General features: G+C 37.7%; 1 protein-coding gene across 2 annotated transcripts in view; it reads left to right on the top strand.

Moving 5' to 3' along the window:
• Positions 1–21,778, top strand: part of CDK14 (cyclin dependent kinase 14) — a 667,802-nt gene that overhangs the window by 173,884 nt on the left and 472,140 nt on the right. For both annotated transcript variants that reach the window (XM_027768492.1, XM_027768493.1), the window contains exon 5: positions 6,725–6,819. In XM_027768492.1, coding sequence (XP_027624293.1) covers positions 6,725–6,819 — 95 coding nt within the window. The remainder of the gene's footprint in view (positions 1–6,724; positions 6,820–21,778) is intronic.

Genomic DNA, 21,778 nt, shown 5'->3' with positions numbered 1-21,778 from the left:
TTCTTCTTCCTCTTTTTTTTTTTTTTTTTTTTGAGAAGTTTTCGCTGTAGGGCGCATGTGCTCGCCAGAGAGACACAAAGTGAGAAATCACCCCCCAAGGGGGATGGCCACGCCACAATCCCTTCTCCTCTGTTCTCCTCTTGGGATCTTGGGCACAGACGCACACGCACCCGGCGTGAGTTTTAAGCCACCGGGTTCGGGACGCGAACTGTGGTCGACTATGTGGGAGTCCAGCGACATAGTCATTATGCTAACTGCTGGTTCCCATTATTGGCTTATGCCTTTGATCATTTAGGTGTCAAGCTTTCTTTCTTTTCTTTTTCCCCCTTTTTTTTGAGAGGTAGACTTAATCTCAAAAGTGGGGCGGAAGGTACAGTGATGAAAGTTCCACTTTGGTTGTCAGTTCTCTCTCTCTCTCTCTCTCTCTTTTTTTTTTTTTTTTGATGGGGGTGGGGGAGGTTGTCTCATTTTGGCATTGCTTTCATCTTGTGGCAAATGGAAAATTCCCAGATTTCTCAAAGCCTCCTTGTTACTGTGTGTGGTATTTGGGTCCATCCCTCAGTCCACCACATAGATCTGTTTTGTAACCAAGTGACCTATCAATTAGGAACTACCTCTCTGTGGCTCTACTAGGGCTGTAAATACTAGGCAATAGAGCTTGTTTTAGAGACTGAAGCCAAAAGAAAAATTAGTCAAGGCGAGTTTGATTTCAGCTCCTTGTGTAATGGAGTTACATAGTTCTGAATATCTTTGCTCCCTCAGCCTCACACTCACTGTCACAGTTTCAGTATATGAATAGTAGAACAGTTATCTGTGGTTTTCCTGCAATTCAGAGCATCCTCAACAATCTTAAGCAAGGGGTTATGTATGAGGATTCAAATCAATTTTCAATGAAGTCCATAATGAAACTGTGGACATTCTTACATCCATATCATAGTATCAGTACAATAACCATTGAGGTATATTAATGCAGTTTGTAAAAATGAAGGCCAGAAACTCATCCATGGTATGAGGAATGGGATTTAAGTAGAAGACAAGCCTAAGCATGATTAATGTCTCTTCCATTTGGGTGGGGGTTTGGGCTCTGGAACTATTCTACCATTATAATAGTGGTACAGAAAATAGGTTCTTAGTTCTGATCAACTTGTTTTGCACCCGAGCTCTGCCATTAACTGTGGAATCTCAGATGAGCCACTTCATGCACTGAGTCTTTAAATTCTTCATGTTCAAATGGGATAGTAATAGAATGTACCTCATGGTGGTGTTATAGGGGTTAAATTTAGATGATGGACATAAAGTGATTAGTAGCTTAGAGCCTGGCTCTCAGAATTAGTTAGCTGTTGTTATTATTACACCAACAATGAGCTAGAGCTGTTAAGGGTTAGCAACGCCGTCTTTATGGCAGGGTGGCAAGCACACTGTTCAGCTGGAACATTATCTGCACTTTTCATTATCCATGCTAATGTTCCCCTCCACTGGTCCAGACAATTGATGGTTCTCTGCACTTTTATTCTATTTTAAAAAAAGTATTAACATTATCTCATTGAATTCCACATCTCTATGAAGTTAGTGTCTGTTAGCAATTGCTGATTAGCCTTCTATTTCTAAGTCTCTAAAGTGCTGTCTGAAGCCTGCACTCTAAGTGGGTAAGTGATAAGCAGAGAACAGTTGTCCCGTGAAGCTGTTCTCTATCCATCAACACACCTGACTTCAAAGAGTTGGAGGTAAATGTTTAGAGTTGACTATATTTCAGTTTGATCCAGCATCTTTATTTAAATGTGATGACTTAATAAAGTTGACAAGAAAAAAAAAAAAGGCAAACAAAAGTCCTGAACTTTAATTATCAAACAAAATAGGACTTCTTTTGGATTATTCTGTTTTGCTCATTGGATAGGAAAGGATTTGATTATTGGCCTCTATTTAGAGTCTTGGCATTTCCTTTTTTGTATGCATAATGATTATATTTCTGCCTACTGGAATAGTAGGATGATTTTATAAGAATCTAATTCAAAGCTTAGAATATCTCTTAGACATGGGTCTATTCCATAGGTCCATTTTTCTATAGATTAGAACAATTTTTGAGAGGAATGACATACTTTTCATTCTTCTTGTAGAGCCAGTATGATTGATCTGTAAATTGCACTGTATTTCCAATGTCTATATATTGGTATCACAGGGCAAATAACATTGATTGTTTTACCACCAATTGTGGCAAAATATTAATTTTCTGCCACTGCAGTGTTAATAGGTTATACTTTAACCATGGCAGTTAATGCATCCCCTCACCTACTTAGATAAATAGACTACTTGTACTATTAGCATCTTCTCTTGCTTGGTTTTTCTTATGAATAAATGAAGTCTTTTACAAAAAGATTATTTTTTCTAATTTCTCCAATTCAGTTTCATGTAGTAAGCGTAGGTCTGTGTTTTTAAACAATGACACAGTCTCTATTACACAAATCAGTTTATGAAGAGTGAAATATATCATTTAGAAAATTATTTGTGCCTTTCTAGGAAGAGAAAATATTGGTTTCCTTTCTCTGGCCAATTTTGTCGTGTCTCGTACTTGCTGTAAGTGCACATTAGCAATTTATCTCCTAATAGGAGCAAAGAGGTAGTTTTCTCCTGCTACGTTTTTTCTTTAACTTAGATGGGATTCATTCTTAAAGGAGCACAAAAGCAAACACACAGACCTCTCGTTCTGATTTTAAATAATTTAGAGTGGAACTGTGAACACAATATTTTCCCCATTGAAGATCATTTTCTACTGAAGTTTAATATAGGTTTTTAAAGTTCTATTTAAAACTTGGGCTCAGGAGGGTGATGGTAAAGTGTGACATTCACAGGCTGTTTCCCGATGATGAAAAATGCATGAGAACATAACCCACACAGGACTAGTCAGGAAACTTTGAGTGTAATTTTCCATTAAATTTTACTTGATTCAATTCAACACATGATTTGTATCTCTCAAGTTTCTTGAAGCAAAGCAAAAAGCAAAAAGCAAAAAGCAAAAAAAAAAACAAAAAAAAAAAAAAAAAAAAAAAAAAAAAAAAAAAAAAAAAAAAAAAAAACCCAAAAAACAAACAAACAAAAAAAACAAAAAACGTGGTCCTAAATGAATGTGATGCCTAAAAAAGCTTGTGAATTCTTATTATAATCCATGGTTTAACTCATAAGGTAACAAGTTCAATTCCTAGAAAAATATCTATAACTTCCTCTCCTTTCTTCTTCTCCCTCCCTTCCTTTCTACACTGAAATTGAAATATTGTTTTCCATCCATAAATAAACATATATCTCATTATGAACTGAACTGTGTTCCTCAAAAATTCCTATGTTGAAGAACTTCAGAATGTAATATGTGAAGATAAGGCTTTTAAAGAAGTGATGCAGTTAAAGTGAGGTTGTGAGGCTGGTACCCTAATCCAGTATGACTCGTGCCCTCATTCGAAGAGGAAGAGGGAGAGTCACTAAGGATACACTGACTTAGACAAAAGGTCATGTGAGGACGCAGGAAGAAGGTCAGGAGAGAAGCCTCAGGAGAAACAAAACCTGCAGATACCTTGAGCTTGCACTTCTTGCTGTCAGAACTGTGAGAAAATAAAAATTTGTCATCGAAGCTCCCTGGTCTGTGGTATTTTGTTATGGCACCTATAGCAAGCTAACAACAAATAAAATAAGCCCTTGTTGTTTGTTTAGGACGTTTTCTTAAAACCTTGCTAATGATAAAATGTGTGCTATTATTTTTTTCTCAGATTGAGTGCTAAATGAGAGTAGATTAAATAGATGGCATTTGCTTTGAGGAAAATGTATTTCATTAATGCTCACTTATGATATTGGGCAAAGCAGTTAGCTTTCTGAGAGATTTTCAGATTTACACTTTCATGTTAGAGTAGATGATGCTGAATGTGTCGTACGGCTCTAGGAGCTCTGCTCTTGTGAAGGTTAGAGTAGGACTCTTACCTTTTTTTATTTTGTCATAAAATTAGAACTGTGTAATCATGGGTCTTCAGTAGATATTAACACCACATTGGTCAGAAATTAGGCTACTATGCTATCCAACTCAGTGTCAGATAGAATATTTGACCCCAGAAACATTTTTGCAGCCCTTAAGAAATTTTCCAGCATTTCTTTCTTTGTTTTCCACAGCCATTCTACCTTTGAAAGTGTTCAGTCACTGCCTACAGATATGTAGGATTAATTCCTGGAACTCTCAGAAATTAGCTTTTTCTTCTTTGTTTGCTAGAGGGCTCGTGTGCTGGCTAGGAAGAGACAGAAAAAGAGAAGGAAAATGAGAAATCACTCCCCATGGGGGATGGTCATGCTGCAGTTTCTTCTCCTTTTCTCCCTCCTTTTGGGATTTTGGACATGCACAAACATGTGCCAAACATGTTTTCCAAACCTAGGTCCAGGACTCAAACCATGCAGTTGGCAATGTGGGATCCAGCTGCCTTAACCGTGTACTGGCTGGCTCACTTTCTCTTCTCTCTATTAGCATTATGACAAGTAACAGAAGTTGCCTGATTATAGTTCCTGAGTATGCACAGCTTAAGGTTACTATGTGTTTCGTACACCTTGAAAGACCTGACATTAGATTCTGCAAAATCTTTGGTTCTACACAAAAATTTTGTTTTTATTTTACTACTCAGAATGAGCTGTTGTTAAGGAAGTACCAAGAGAGTTTTATGTGCTGACTTGACTCTCAACCTTTGAGTCTTTAGGATATTTACAGGTGAATTGGGGTAGGGGAAAGTTTGCATCCCTGTTTTCTGCAATCTCTGTAGCATTAACTTTAAGTCTCTAACATTGAGACATATTGAGACATTTATTTGTTGCCATAAGGATTGAGAGAGTGGGTTTCTATTTTATGAAAATGGTTAGTTTCTAAAGTACAAATTCTTGCTAATGATTCTTAAATAGTGGAGGTTAGGAGAGTCCTTGTCTTGTTCTTTTTTTTGGGGGGGGGAGAGGATTTTTTGCTCTAGGACATGTGCGCTCACCAGAGAGATAGAGAGAGACAGAGAGACAGAAAGTGAGAAATCACCCCCCCAGGGACACGCACACGTGCCCGGCGTGAGTTTAAATCACCGGGTCCAGGACTCGAACCACGGTTGACTACATAGGAGTCCAGCGACATAGCCCTTATCCTAACTGCTGGTCCCCCTTGTCTTGTTCTTGAACTTAAAAATAATGAATCAATATTTCATGATTAAATCCAAGATCTTTCAGAAAATGTTTTTCTTTTTTTTTTGGAGAGGTTTTTTGCTACAGGGCGTGTGCGCTCGCCAGAAGGACAGAGAGAGACAGAGAGATAGAAAGCGAGAAATCACCCCCCAAGGGGGATGGCCATGCCGCAATCCCTTCTCCTCCATTCTCCTCTCGGGATCTTGGGCACGCACGCACATGCGCCCAGCATGAATTTCAAGCCACCGGGTCTGGGACTCGAACTGTGGTTGACTACATGGGAGTCCAGCGACATTATGCTAACTGCTGGTCCCCCCAGAAAATGTTTTTCTTTATTTGTGATAGAGTGTGTGCATGCATACGGTGAGAGAGACAGAGAGAGAAATGGAGAACACTATGTATCTAGGTCTGGTCACAACTGCAATCCTTCATCCTCTAATTGTCCACCCCACTAGGATCTTGGGTATGCGTGCTCACGCCCTGCATGTTGCTGGTGAGGCTGGACTGAGAACCTCATTTGGCCATGTGAAGTCTGGCTTCCTCTGCATAGATCTTAACCACTGTGCTATGGAGCTGGCCTCCAAGGTTTTTATAGGTTTCAATAAAATAATCTTTATTAAATTAGGAGTCTTTATCTCTAGATTATATAATTTTAATTTTTCTTTTTATTTCAATATGTACTGAGTTATAAACATTATTTTTCAGAATTTATTGTAATTACTATATATATATTGAATATTTTTCTGCATGTATTGAAATATATTAGTAAATTTCTTGGGATTGAGTTATTCTTGACTTCATGAAATAAATCTCACATGATTATGATTTTTAAAGCAAATTTGCATAAATTAATTTTTTTATATCTGTCTTGGATTTTCACTTGTATGTTTTTAGCTTTTCAGGCATACAACCTCTAGTGTAACTACAGCTCTATTGTAGTTGAAAAGCCAAAGACAATATATAAATGAACGCACATGACTTTGTTCTAATAAAACTTTCTGGACAGAAACTTTTATGTTCATATAATTTTCACATGGAAAATTTTATTATTTTAATTTTCTTTTCCTCAATAAATAAAAAAAAGGTGAACACTATTCTAAGCTCATGAGGTGTACTTGGAGGGCTAGATTTGACCAACAGGCTACACTTTGCCAGTGCCTAATTTAGAAAATTACATAACAACATGGAAAATGTTCATAATATATTTGGTTAAAACCAAAGCAGGTTATAAAACAGTATGTGTAGTGTCATTCCATTTATGTAAAAAAGCTATCATTAACATACAAATATCATTTGAAGCGATACCAAAATGTTAACCATAGTTAGATTATGGAAAAATTTACTTCTACATTGTATTCATTTGCATATTCTGAGTTTTATGTCCTGTTTATTATGTTGTTCATAAAATAAATATTCTTGTGTCAGAAAAATAAAGGTTATTTTAAAAGGGATATTAAATCTATACACTCTCAGCAAAATCGGGACATTGATTGTTAATTAATTTGATACAATCTGTTTTGTTTTCCCTCTGCTTCATTTTTAGCCGACAAGCCCCAAATTTGGAAAAGCTGACTCATATGAAAAACTGGAAAAACTAGGGGAAGGATCTTATGCTACAGTATACAAAGGGAAAAGCAAGTAAGTTCATTAAAAAAAATTTCACATGTAAAATGTTTGTTCTCTTAATAATAAGTAGCAGTAAATTAATTTTTTCTTATGTTTTCTTTATTGTTATCATTGATTTTTCTTTAAATTTTTATTAATTTATTTATTTTACATACTTTTATTGAACTTCACCATAGCATACCAAATGTGATTTTCCAGCAAGAATACACTGTAAAGTGGCTTAATGATACATGTTATCATTAGCAAATAATTTTCCATTTCTTGTTTCATATATATATATATATATTTTTCTCCCTCTGCAATTTCCCATCCTCCTCTCTCCCTGTCTTTGGTATCTGCAGTTGCTTTCCATTCCTTATTCTTTCCCACATTGTATTGATTCACAAAATACCTTAATTAATCTAAATACTTTCAGTAGTGAGTTCAGATGATATATACATATCTGTGAACAAAAGTTGACTTTAGGCATGTAACTTTGTGGATAGAATGACTATACAATAGCACATAGCTGAGGCTATATAGCTTACTGTGGTCACTAATTTAATGTCAAGAAGGGCAGTTTTAACTTTCTTTAATAAATCAAAATCAAAGAATGTTAAGAGAACTTTGCTTAATACTTAAAGCCAGGAAACAGGTTAGGATTCTTTTCAAATAACAGGTACATGGACCTGTCCACAATTCGAGAGAAGACAAAACTCCTTAACACTGGGAAAAAAAGTATAGGTCAGTAATGTTTTAGTCAAAACATATGAAGGATAATCTTGCCAGAAATAATATTCTTGGTTGACATTGTTTTTCACTCAATACTTTGAATATATTTTCCCGTTCTTTCCTTGCTTGCATTGTTTCCGGTGAGAGGTCCACTGTTAGCCTGTTGGGATATCCTTTTGTAGGTAACTTGATGTTTCTCTCTTGCCAGTCTGAGTATCTCATCTCTGTCTGTGGTTTAGGTCATTCTGGCTATAATGTGTCTTAGAGAAGATCTTCTTGGGTTGATCCTGTTTGGGGTCCTTTGTATTTCTTGGGTCTGGATCTTTGGATTTTTCTCTATATTTGGGAAGTTTTCTTCCAGGATTTCATGGAATAAAGTTTCTATGTCCTTATGAGTCTCTTCACCTTCTGGGATACCAGTTATCTGAATGTTTGGACATTTAATGGTATCTAGTATTTCTGGTATATTATTCTAATATTTTTTGGCTACTTTTTCAGTCTTTGTGGTGGATTTTACTAGTCCAATGATCCTGTCTTCTACATCTGAAATTCGATTTTCTGTATGATCTAGTCTGCTTTTAATACTTTCAAAGGAAGTTTTGACTTCCTGTATTATAGCCTCTATCTCCAACAGTTTTATTTGATTCTTTTTAATGGTGTATATTTCCACTTTCAGCTCTCTCAAGAACTTCATCACCTCCTGGAATTCCTCGGCTTTTTTTCTTCTTGTGTTCATTGTCTCTCTTCTCTTCCATCTCTGTTAGTTTTGTCACTATGAATACTCTAAATTCTTTATCAGACGTTTCCATGAGTTCCATTGTACTGTCTGTAGATGAAGAGGAGTTATTCTTTTCCCTTCGGGGGGGTGAGGTGTTTTCTTGGTTTTGCATATTTTTTGTGCCCCAGTGGTGATTTCTAGTCATCTGGTGGGTTATTAGTTTTTTCTTAATTTCTAGAAGATCAATCTAAGCGATCAGAGGTACATAGGAGGATGTGGTCTGCAACGCTTTGGGGTTGTGTTTTACTCCCTTTGTGCCACAGATTCAGTGGGAGTTGAGGAATATGAGGACCCAAATAGTATTTATATTTTGGCAACTTTTCACTTAGATTTGTGGAGAGGTTTTTTTTTTTTTTTTTTGGCTATAGGGCGCGTGCGCTTGCCAGACCGACAGAGAGAGACAGAAAGCGAGAAATCACCCCCTCCGCAGGGGGATGGCCACACCACAATCCCTTCTCCTCCATTCTCCTCTCAGGATCTTGGGCACACACGCACATGCGCCCGGCGTGAGTTTTAAGCCACCGGGTCCGGGACGCTAACCATGGTTGACTACTTGAGAGTCCAGTGACATAACCATTACGCTAACTGCTGGTCCCTCACTTAGACTTGTCAAGACACTCAGTGGTTGGAGGCTCTCATGACAGACTCAGTCTTCTGGCCTGCCCTTTCTGTTTGCCAGGGTAAATTCTCAGTAGAACATCTTCATTGCCTTATCTCTGAAATCAGCTTATCTCTGAAATTACCATGATTTCAGCTCTCATGGTGAACTAAGTCTTCTTCTGCTCTGTTCTTTCTGTTGCCTGAGTAGCAGTAAATTTATATAATTCTCATTTAATATACTTTCCCACCTCCTTGGGGTTTTGTTGTTTTGTTTTGTTTTAAAAACAAGTATAAAAGTCAATGAAAATGTTTACTTTTTTTTCTGCTAACAAACCATTTTGCATGCTTGTCTAATGTATCTTTTTTCTTTTGTTCCTCCTCAACTTTGATTTTTTTTTTCTCTCAGTAGGCTTGGAACCCTCTAATGATAATTTATTTCTTGGTGAATGATGTGATGAATTTCTCACAGAAACTTAGTGTTAACATAAGAATAAGAGTATTGATTTGAAAAAGCTGAATGTATTGGCCATTCTTGACATCTTTTTAAATTGAGTTGGGATCAGCAGATGGTATAGTGGTTACTTCTCTGGACTTCCACGTGGCCAACTGTGGTTTGAGTCCTGGACCCAGAGGCTTGAAACTCTTGTCGGGCATGTGTGCACGTGTGCCCAAGATCCTGAGAGGAGAAGGGAGAAGAAGGGATAGTGGTGTGGCCATTCCCCATGGGTGGTAATTTCTTGCTTTTTGTCTCTGTTTCTATGGTAAGCACATGTGTCCTATAGCAAAAATATCTCTTATAGAAAAATAATTGAGTTTCCACTTCATCTTTCAGAAGTCAGTTTAAAGAAACTGCAAACTTATTCTTTCTTCCTAACTGTCTGCTTTGGCATTATGCCACTTATATTTCCACATGGAGAATTTTTTTCCCCTTCGTCCTCTTTCCCCACATTCGTTTCCTGGGGTCAGGACACAAAAAAATGGGGATTCTTAAAAAGCTCACCTCATATGTTTCTGATCAACCTACTCCCTCTCCCTTATTGGTTAAGGGGTAGTGAAGTACCATACATAGTGGCATGTATCTTGTAGAAAATCTAGTACCATTTCTGAACTAACAACATGAGATATAAGCTTTGTTTTACTATAATAACATTAGCAAATGATGTTAAAAAAATAACTTTCTAAACCATCCATGTTCTTATCTCATTTTAAAATCCTTACAGAGAATATGGTATTCTAATCTAAGTTACTATTATAAATAAAAAGATGTTGAAGACGATTCTCTGAAGGATTATTTCAAACACATAATTAGAAATTTTGGCAATGTGCTAATTGAGGTAATATTTTTTTGAGTATAGTCTTATACCTTTGCTTCTTCTTCTTATCTTTATTATTTTTGTTTTTTGTTACCCTAATTTTATGGTGTATGTGATTGCATTGCATGGCTAAGCTAATTTTACAGTGCATGTGATTGTCAGAGAGAGAGAGAGAGAGAGAGAGAGACAGTGAGAAGGAAAGGGAGAACTCACCTATGAGGGTGCATGGCCGCACAGCAGTCCCATCTCATCTGTTATCCTCCTGGCATTTTGGGCACACACACACACACACACACACACACACACACACACACATAGCCAGCATGATTTTCGAGCTGCCAGGTCTGGTATTTGGACTGTGGTCAGTCATGTGGGAGTCCAGTGCCTTAACCACCACAACACCTGCTGCCCCCCCTTGTTTATTATTTTTTAGTTAAAAATATGAAGAAATATTTCTTTTAAAAGAAGATACATAAATCCAGAAATGGCGTAAGCCAAGAATAGTAGTACTGATTTTGGGAACTGCAAGAACAATTTGTTTAAAAAACATTTTTTGTTTTGTTTGTTCGTTTTTTATGAAAAATCAACAACCAAAAAAACCAAACCCAAACCTGGAGGTCTCTTAATGATTTAACCATGTTGCTGGAGAATTATGGAATGTTAGCGTAATCGTCTAAATGGTTAAGCTCATTTTAACAGAGCTGGTGTCCCAAGATTTATAGTCTTTCCTAAAGCAAAATAGTAGTACTCTGTATATAGTAGTACTACTGTATAAAAATTACTTATATCCTTAGTGTTAATAAAATGAGAACTGCCCTCTATAAAGCAATTCTTTTGTATAAGATACAGTATACAATTTTGTCTTATTTACTCCTCACAAATGCTCTATAAAACAGGTTCTATTATTATCTCCTTTTGAGCAGTCAGGAATCTTAGTGCTTACAGAGTTTTAGCATTGTGCTTGTGCCCACACTAGGAGGTAGTGGCAAAGCTTGTTTTCATGGCTCAAAGCCATTCTTTTGCTAACCATTACACCATTACTTCTTCCATAGTATAAGGCCTTGGAAAGATTTGGTCCTACTTGAACATTCCAGATGGCTCTCACATATGCTCTGACTTGTTTTAATTGTGACTCAAACAGAAGCAAACACTAATTTATTATAAAGAAACAATGTGCCAGCCCACAAAAGATATGCTCAGCTCTTCTCCAAACATCAGTTAATAGATGTATGCGATGCTGAACACAAAGACTAATGTCAAAATCTTGGAGATAGTTGAAAATTTTTCTATTCGTTATGCCTGAGTGAAAAGAAGACTTTAGAGGTACCTGTAATCTTTGTGAAGAATGATTCTGGACAGTTGATAGCTTTCTATCTAATAGGTCCAAATTTATCTTGTCAGCATTTCTTGAGCAGCTTCAATCCTGTTGGTCACATGTACTATTTAATTTCCTCTAGCCAGAGATGAAAGCCTTTGCCCACTCACCTGCTGTAAGTGATGACAGACTGTCTGGGTTTGCTTGCTTTAAGGTGGCAAGGTCAGGCTGAAGAACAACAGCTACGTGTCATATAGCAGTACTTGAGCAATGAATTTGTTTGTTGTGTCTCCAAAGTGCTATGCAATTTACAGATCCAGTACTGGGATCCTGTTCATTACTCCCCACCACACTTTCCTGTAAGCGCCCATATCCCTGCCCTCATCTTCAAACGTTATTTTTAGCATGCTTCCCAAGAACAGCTCTCATCATCTTGCAGTAAAGCTGCCTGGCATTTGTAGAGAGCATCTTACATACATGTATTGATTATTGTATTGTATCAATCAGGTTTGGATTTAACCATAAACTCCATTGTGTTAGTTTGTTAGGGCTGTCAGAATAGAGTGTCACAAATGGGGTGGCTTCAACACTTATGTGTTGTCTCAGTTCTGGAGGCTGGCAATCCTAGATCAAGGCATCGTAGGGTTGGTTCCTCTTGAGGGCTCTGAGGGAGTATCTGTTCTGTACCTCTCTCCTAGATTCTGGCAGCGTGCTGGCAAAGACTAGCATTCCTGGCTTGTAGGTGTGTCACTCTGAGCTCTGCCTTCAACTTCAGAGGCAATCTCCCAGTACATGTGTTATCTTTCTCTGTTTCCAAGTTTCTTTTTTAATGTTTTTTTTTTTTTTTTTTTTTTTTTTTTAATCAGAACACCTGCCATATGGATTAAGTCCCACTTTGATGCCTTCTTTTTAACTAAATTACCTCTATGAAGTCTCCAATTAAGGGCACGTTCGAGAGGCTGGGTGAACTCTCTTTTTTGGATTCATTTCAACCTATAACTCTTGATAGTTTCAGATGTCACTGATTTGGCATTGCACTTGTGACATTCTTTGTTTTAACTTGTGGAATATGCAAGCAACACTTTATCTCATAGTTCTTTAAACAGTATCAACAAACAGTATTCTCTACATCAGCATTGATTGTGTTCAGGCTTATGTAAATCTTGATTTTTGGAATGGTTGCTATTAGCTGTAGTTTTGAAACTTCAGGAGGAATAGAAAGAATTTTTATTACTTTTGAGTACTCTTGGATCTCTTCCTACCTCAGGAACACATTTTCTAGGGAGAAGTTGACTGAGATTTTTATATAGGTAACCTGTTTGGTAATGAGCTTGAGTCACTAGAATGGCTGACTGACCATCCACATCAACATGCAACACTCAAAAATATGCTTTATTTCTTTTAAATACTTCTTTGAATTTACCATATTCTCAGATTGGAGTAGACAATTTTGTGTTTTAACTATTCTCCAGCTTCTTTCTCCTTTTTGTGTGTGTTTAGGGGAGGGAGGTAATTTATCATTACCAACTACTAATCTCTAGTTTGGTTTCCTGATTATGTTTTCTCTTCTAAATTCTTACAGCATTAAATATAGAAAAAAATGTTTTAAAAATTATGTATTGTATACTACTTTGCACTTAAAACTATATGGCATTTAAAAATGTCTTTAATTTTGTACCATGAAATCATCTTTTTACCTCTTTGTTTTCTAGGGACTTTTTTTTTTTTTAAGATAAAATCTTGCTAAGTTGTGATCTTCCTGTTTCCGTCTCCTAAATAGCTGGGATTATAGACATGTGCCACCATGCTCAACTCTTTCAGACGTGTCTCCCTATGTTTTCCATGCTGGGTGCAAATTCATAATCCTCCTGCCTCAGCCTCCGGGGTAGCTGGGATTACAGGTGCATACTACCTTGCTGGGCTTTTAGGATAGGCCAGGGATTGAATTTTGGCCTCTCATGTGGCCTCAGCCTCTGGAGCCACATCATCTGCCTGTGCTCACTACTGCAAGCTGAGCCTATCAAGGACTTTTGTACACTAAGAGACTGGTACATATTGGGTTGTTGGAAAAGTCATGATGTGTTTTTCTATGCAAAAATGCGTCATGAATTTTCCAACAACCCAATATTTTTTGAGCTTATTCAGCTAATGCTGAATGTTTATTATACTACTACTTTTATGTTGTAGGTGAGAAAGCTTTCTCAGAAAGCTTAATCTTAAAAGGAGATGGTTCACATACATAAGTAATTCTATATTAGTTAGGATATAGTACATTCTAAATAAACTATAATGTAGTAAGAAAGGCTCAGGTCAAATGATATGGGGTTTCAAAAAGAAAGAAGGGGGGATGATGTCAACTAGAGTATTTTCAATATATTTTCTTTGGTGGTGACTGTGTTCAGAAGCCACAGGCTCATATGCTTTTAAATCAAGCTCCTTCATCACTGTGTGTCCTTGAGGGACCCTTGGCATAATTCCATTTTGTGGTTTGGGCTCTGTGCCCCACCCTCCCACAAACAATGAGATTTCACCCTTTGGTTGTCAGACTCACCACTAACTTTGTTAACCTCTGAGGGCCTTAAAGTAAAAGTAAATAAATTTATTTGATTATTGTCCAAATTGTGACTAAACAAAAGTGTTATATTTGGATATTACAGTGGAATTGGCTTTAAGCAATGTATTGGGTTGTCTGAAAAGTTATGATGTATTTTTCTATGTTTTTCTGTGCACCAATGCATCCTAACTTTCCTGATGATCCAATAATTTGGAAAGATTGGTGGTTTGCTCATGGGGGGCATCCATGAATACTTAGCTCTTGCAAATAACAGCTAGGACAACCCTTCACCTCAGCCCTCAAAGTTGAGACACGGTGGTGCCCTTATTCTCCTTAGTACGCTGGGATCTACTGGTGGAGTTCCCCCGATTCCCATTTCAATTCCTGATTTCCCACAGAGTTTGACACCTGTAAGAAGTGGTAAGAAGCTAGAAACTTTACTCTCCCTGGGACAGGGTCTTTTCCTTTCCTTCTGTTAAATCTAGGCAGATGTGAGACTGTAGCTGGTTTTGATTTAGTTAGACCTCATAGCCATTTAGAGGAAAAACAACTTGTCTTTGTTCTACCTCTGAACTGGAGTATTGGCCTTACTTAGACTAAGTCATCCCACGGATGATACTGATCTTTGGTCATTTTCTCTACTTATCTTCAGTCTCTCTTGAGGTGTAGATGCCAAAGCCTTACTCTTGCAGGAGCCTGCTAAAGAGAAGCCTGCCCACACTGGTTCTTGACAGCCATAAATTGTTATCTCAGGGGTCAATAAGAACAATGGAGGAATTTGCTCACTTTATGTAACATGAGATTTATGTGATTGAAAGTGCCAATCTTCTTTCAGTAGTTCATTCTGCCAATTTGTGCTGAATAATTGAACTTGAATTAAATGACCTCATAAATTGAGAGACTAAGCCAAACCAAGACTGAAATACACTAAATACATTTCAAAGAACTCTTCAAAGCCCCAGGAGAAACTGGGGGAAAAATGCTGTTAATTAAGACAAGTAGCAGCAAGAAAAAAGGCAACAGCAGTTAACCACCTTTACAGAATATAGGAGATTAAAGATGTGGTTCTTACTGCTTGCCCTGAAGGTCAGCTCCACTGAAACACTATCAGGAGGAGTTTGAAGAATTCAAAAGGTCAGAGATCCCCAGATGGAGAATACTGGATTCCTGGTTCCTTGAAGTTTTCATCTTAAGTGTTGACACCTGGACTGCCATGCTGACTTCCTGTATCCCCAGTGGTTACCCTCTCACAAATGGGAACTTTGTACAGAAGAGAGGGAAATCTGATCACATTTTTTGAGCTATGCTGTGGGATGCTCCTGAGGCCCACACTCTGTTTCCCATTAGGTCTGCTCTGATTTCATTTACACTTTTGGATACAAGGGCCAAAGCAACTCACTTCAAAGATCAAGCCTGTAACCACACTATTAGTCAAGGGTATGAAAATGGCATCACAGTAGGATACAATCGGGTTTAGTTTTGTAATTTAATGCGTAAAAAATATGACATTTCAATCCAGGAGAAAGGACTTAAAGAAGAAAGCTAATGGAGTACATAGTGTTTGTTGCATGAGACTTTTGGATCTGTCTTCCTCCTATATAAAGTTGAAAAAGTAGGCTTTTTACCCTTACCCAGTTCATGGAAGATAATAATCCACCTAGCAATTCCACTAATTTTATTTTTAAAAAGCCCTAAAGGCAGGCCAGCTGATGTCATGGTGGTTAAGACTGCTGGATCCCACATAGCTGACCACGTGATTTGAGTCCCAGATCTACAGGCTTGAGAAATAAATGAGAATGTGTGTGTGTGTGTATGTGTGTGTGTGTGTGCACGCACGCGTGCGCCCAGCATTCCAAAGGGAGAAATGGAAGAGAAAGGACTGCATTGTGACTATCACTTTCCCTTTCTCTCTCTCTCTTTCTCTCTAATGTGTGCACATACCCTCTATCAAATTAAAACAAACAAAACCCAAAAAACCCCAAAGCCTACTCAAATTGCAGATTCAGCCCTGACTTTCTTTAGAGGAAGAATACAGGCATTAGAGTCTGGTTCATTGGTACAGCTGGTTTCATTTAGCTTTAGCAGATCAACAATGCCTAATCTTTCTGACAAAAGTGACAATGAGGATACTGTTTAAGCAAGAAGCATGATTTCAATGATTAAACTAAACTGTTCTGGAACAACTTGCCTGTTAGACAACGTTTAAATGCATTGTCTTTATAAGCTATTTTTTTTATCAGAGTTCTTTTATCATTTGATTAGGAGACCCTCAAAACAATCAGTGGTATTTTCTGTCTTTAGAATTGTGATCATATATCAGCTATGTTTAACTGGTGAATAATAGAGACATTCATTGGATAGTGGAGAAACTTTTTCAAAGAGGTATTGTAGAAATTTCCAATTATTGAAATGATTGAAATTCATAATGTCAGGGCTCCTAGAATCTCTTCCATAGTTCAGTTTAAGTGGCTTTTGAGAAGGGCCAGAGGAAGGATATGAGAAAATTGGTTTCAGATGAAAGGATATCTGCATTCTTGAGTTGCTTCATTACTGTAGCCATCTTTTAGTGTAAACCAGGATACTACGGAAGTGGTATCTCTCTAGTCTAAACCAGTGTTTCTCAACTAAGGATGGTTTTCCTTGCCAGAATACATTTGATGGTGTCTGGAGACTTTTTTTTTTTGTCTTCACAACTTGGGGAGCGGTGATGGTACTGCTGGCATCTAGTGAGTAGTGGCCAGAGATGCTATAGAACATTCTACAAAGGAATAGGATAGTCTCTCACAATAAGGAATTATTTGATCCAAAGTGTCAGTACTGCTGAATTCGAGAAACCTTGGCCTGACCAAGGAACACATGGAGGCAGCGTCTGTTTAAAGGAGCTCATTCATTTTGAGGTATTTATAAAACCCCTACTGCGTTCTTGTGGTGACTCAGGCAATTATGTACTAGTGAACAAACTGACTGGGCCCTTTTTCCATGGAATCAATCATTTAGCCAAGAGGTAGAAATTAGTGGAGTCACCAAACACACCTGTAATTACAAACCATCTAAGAGAAAAGGGATGTGAGAAAGACTCAAGATAGAAAATAGTGGATTATGTGTATATGTATTAAGAGATAGGGATGGGCAATAGGTATACTTTAGATAGATGGACAATGGAAGCCTTCCTGAGGAGGGGACATTCTTTCATAGATCTAAAGGAAAAGATGTCACCTGTCAGGTAAAGAGCAAGAAGGGTGTTTCAGGCCAGGCCTGGAGGCAGCAAAGGGCTTGGTGTATTCTATAAACACCAAGAGAGCTATATGACTAGGGGCATTGGCTAGAACAGGGAGATTAGCATGAATTAAATTTGAAAATGTTGGTAGACCCTTGAGTATCATCTTAGGAAAGTTCTGTTTATATGAAGCAAGCAGAACGTTCCTAAGTTGTTTCAAGTAGCTTGTGAAAAATGCATATTATGAAATAATTATGCATGAATTTCAGAAAACTAAAGTAACATAAACTCATACTTTAATTCTATTTTTCCATGACTTTTTGAAGTACTCTTGTATACTGCTGCAAAATGAACCACTCCAAATCTTAGAGACTCAGAACAACAACTGTTTATTTTGCTTATGAATCTGCAACTGGGGAAGGACTTCACTGGAAAACTTTGTGTTTGCTCCTCGTGGTATCATTTTGTGCAGCTTAACTGAGATATGAGGATCCATTGCCAAATGGTTCAGTCTTATGGCTGGCATGTCAGTGCTGGTTCTTCAGATAGCATGGGCTTTGTTTGTTTGTTTTGAGAGGTTTTTGCTATAGGGCGTGTGCGCTCTCCAGAAAGACAGAGACAGACAGAGAGACAGAAAGTGAGAAATCACCCCCCCCAGGGGGGGATGGCCACACCACAATCCCTTCTCCTCCATTCTCCTCTCGGGATCTTGGGCACACACGCACACGCGCCCGGTATGAGCTTTAAGCCACCGGGTCTGGGATTCTAATTGTGGTTGACTACTTGGAAGTCCAGCGACATAGCCATTACGCTAACTGCTGGTCCCTGGCATGGGCTTTGTAATAGCATGGTACGTGGTTTCTCAGTGTGACTATCTCATGACATAGGAAGTGAGACTTAAGGCTTCCATTCTAACATGTAATGAGCCTTGAAGCTATCACTCCCATTTTTACAAGAAAAAAATCTGGGTAAACTAGTGATAAGTGAATTTTCTTTAATCTATCAGAGAGCTGAATCAGGTCTTAGTGTACACCACTATTCTAAACTCTAGAGAGCTGAGGTGTCCAAATGGACATAATCAAGATCTGTTTGCCTGGAGCACATGCTGCAAGAGCCCTGATCTGATAGGGACACTTTCATGGTAATTTTGACAAGTTGTTGGACACTGTATACAGCATGACAGTGAGAGCCTCTGGGGCCCAAGTCTTAGGGAGATCCCTACACTGTTTTGGGGCTTTGTCTCCAAGAATTTCACTAGGTTTTCACAATAAAGATCTGAAGACAACCTTTTGTGACTCTGCCGGGGATTATACTCACTGTAAAATACAATCTGAGTGTTCCTCATCACAAAGACCCACTCTCCAGTGAAAAAGCCCTTGGCCAGGGTCTTATCTCAGCTGAGGGAAGGGAATTTCTCCCACTTTAACCTTCTCTCGCCTTCCTGTTTCACTGAATTTAGGGAAATCACAGTCTGTAATGGCCAGGGCCCTGTGGAAATAGACTTGGAACACTGCAGCCAAGAAAGGAGGTAGGGAATGCAAGAAGAAAAAAAAAAAAGCTAAACCACTGGAAGAACACTTCTGAAGGTCACATTCCCAAGATGCAGACTCTCTGAAAAAATTCATATTTACTCAGAAGGTTGTAGAATGCTCACACTCACCCATACTGTATCTACCACAATGGAAGTAGGCCTCCAGAGTAAAAGCAGTGGGTTACAGTTAAAAGAGCTGCAAGATGCAGACGTCCTCTGAGGAGGAGTATTGAGGAAAGCTTGATGTCATGAAGAGACAAAACAGAAGCACTATAGTTAAACAGTTTGCTGTTTGCTGGTACCTGTAGCTACAGCAAACAGTAAACATGGCCCAGATGAACATAAATCCTTAAGTGTTTGATTTTAACAAAACATTAAAAGGCATTCCAAAAGGCAAGAACAGATACATCCTACAAAGACAGAGCAGTCATTAGCACCAGACTCAGACATGAAACAGATGTTGGAATTATCAGAGAGCAACTTTAAAATAACTATGCTGAACCTATGAAGTGATCTAATGGAAAAAGTAGACAACATGCAAGACAGATGGTAATGTAAACAGGCATGGGAGCTCCTAAGAAAGAATGAAAAGAAAATGCTAGAAATCAAAAGTGTTGTCACAGAAATCTAAAAAATGCCTTCCATGTGCCCATTAGTAGACTCAACTGAAGAAAGATCAGTGAGCTTAAAGATAAGTCAATAAAAACTTCTGAAAGAAACTTCCTCCCCTCAAAAAAACCAAACCAAACCAAAATAAATAAATAAATACATAAACCCAGAATATCCGAGAACCATGATTCAATATCAAAAAGTATAACATACATATAATTGGAATACCAAGAGAAATAAGAATGGGGCAGAAGTGTTTCAAGTATTAATAACATAAAACTTGCTAACATCAGTGACAGACATCAGGGCCTCAGATCCATTAGGCTCTGAGAACACCAAGTAGGGTATATCAATCAATCTATCTATCTAATCTCTAAAACAAACAAACAAAAAATCCCCCAAAATATCACACCTAGGCATACCGTATTCAAATTGCTGAAAAACACAGGCAGAACATTTGAATGAATCCTAGAAGAAAAAAGCACTTTACTCAAAGAGAAATGGATTAAGAATTACATCACAGTACTTTTAGAAACCACATAAGCAATGAGGGAATAAAGTGAAATAATTAAAGAAAATTTTTAGAAAATATTTTTAGAACAATCTATAGGTTTTAATTTTTTCTTTATTTTATTGAATTTTCCCCAAGTTTTTTTTATTTTTTACCTTTAATCTCCATACATCTTTACTGTGTACAACATAGTTTTTTTCCCAGCATGAATACAGTGCATGTCAGTCAATTCAAAGATATTCCTGTATACATTATCATCAACAGATAACTTTTAATTTCTGTGTCTATTAAAGAAAATTTTTACAGAAAAATACTTAAAGAGGGACCAGCAGTTGGCATAATGGCTATGTTGTTGTATTTCCATGTAGTCGACAGCGGTTTGAGTCCCGGACCTGGTGGCTTAAACTCACACTGGGCGCGTGTGTGTGCATACTCAATATCCCGAGAGGAGAGTGGAGGAGAAAGGATTGTGGCTTGGCCATCCACCCTGGGTGTGATTTCGCGCTTTCTGTCTCTCTGTCTCTGTCTGTCTTTTTGGTGAGTGCATGTACCCTATAGCAAAAACTTCTCAAAAACCAAAAAACTTAGAGGAAAACTCCACCAAAATATAATTCTATATCTAATAACATTACTCTTCAAAAGTGAAGGAGAAATAAGAACTCTCAGACAAAAATTGAGAGATTGCATTGCTAGTAGACCTGTCCTGCAGGAAGTGTTGAAAGTTTTTCAGCCAAAACAAAAATGATAAAAGTCAGAATCTTGAAGCTGTATAAGAGAAAGAGGAGGATTAGAGAAGAAATAAATGAAGATAAAATCTTTTGTTTTTCTTCTGTTAATTGATCTAAAAATGAACTATTTATTTAAAGTGATAATAGTAAACCATGTATTGGGTGATTATTACATCTGAATAAGAGAAATGAATAACAGCAATATTACAAGGGAAGAGAGGTTGAAATTGAAATTATTCTGTTCTACCTATACTATACTTATGAAGTAATGTGGTTATTTGAAAGTGGACATAGTTAAAAATATATAATGTAAACTGTAGAGCAACTGCTATGAAAATTTGAAAAGTGTAATTGACTAAAATGATATAAAGTGGAATCATATAGTATATTCATTTAAAATCGGAAAGGTGGGGCCAGCAGGTGGTATAATGGTTAAGGTGCCAGATTCCCACATAGCTGACTGCAATTTGAGTCTCAGACTGGGTAACTCGCTTTCTCCCCCGCCACCCTCTTTTTTTTTCTCTCTCTCTGGTGACAGTGCGTGCCCTATAGCAAAATTTTTTTTGAATGATAATAAATGAATAAAATTAGGAGAAATATTGGGGAAGGACAAAAACATTGAGTATAAAACAGTTAAATGCATCAGAAATATTAATACAACTATATAAAAATTACTTAAAATATAATGGGTCTAGGGGCCGGCAGGTGGTGTGCTGGTTAAGGGCACTGGACTCCCATATGGCTGACCACCGTTCTAGTTCCAGACTGGTGGCTTGCTTTCTCTCTCTCTCTCATTCTCTGTTCCTCTCTGGACAAATTAAAATAAATAAAGTTAAATAAAATAATTCTTTATTTCTTTTTTTTTTGGAGAGATTTTTGCTATAGGGCACATGCGCTCACCACAAAGACAGAGAGAGACAGAGAGATAGGAAGCGAGAAATCACCCCCTAAGGGGGATGGCCATGCCACAATCCTTTCTCCTCCTTTCTCCTCTCGGGGGATCTTGGGCAGGCACACACATGCGCCTGACGTGAGTTTTAAGCCACTGGGTCCGGGACTCTAACTGCGGTCGACTACGTGGGAGTCCAGCGACATAGCCATTAC

This window comes from Tupaia chinensis, unplaced genomic scaffold, assembly GCF_000334495.1.
Source record: "Tupaia chinensis unplaced genomic scaffold, TupChi_1.0 Scaffold146650_1, whole genome shotgun sequence".
In the NCBI taxonomy this organism is placed as follows: Eukaryota; Metazoa; Chordata; class Mammalia; order Scandentia; family Tupaiidae; genus Tupaia; species Tupaia belangeri.
The sequence above is the reverse complement of the archived record's forward strand: the minus strand, read 5'-3'. Positions and strand labels throughout refer to the sequence as shown.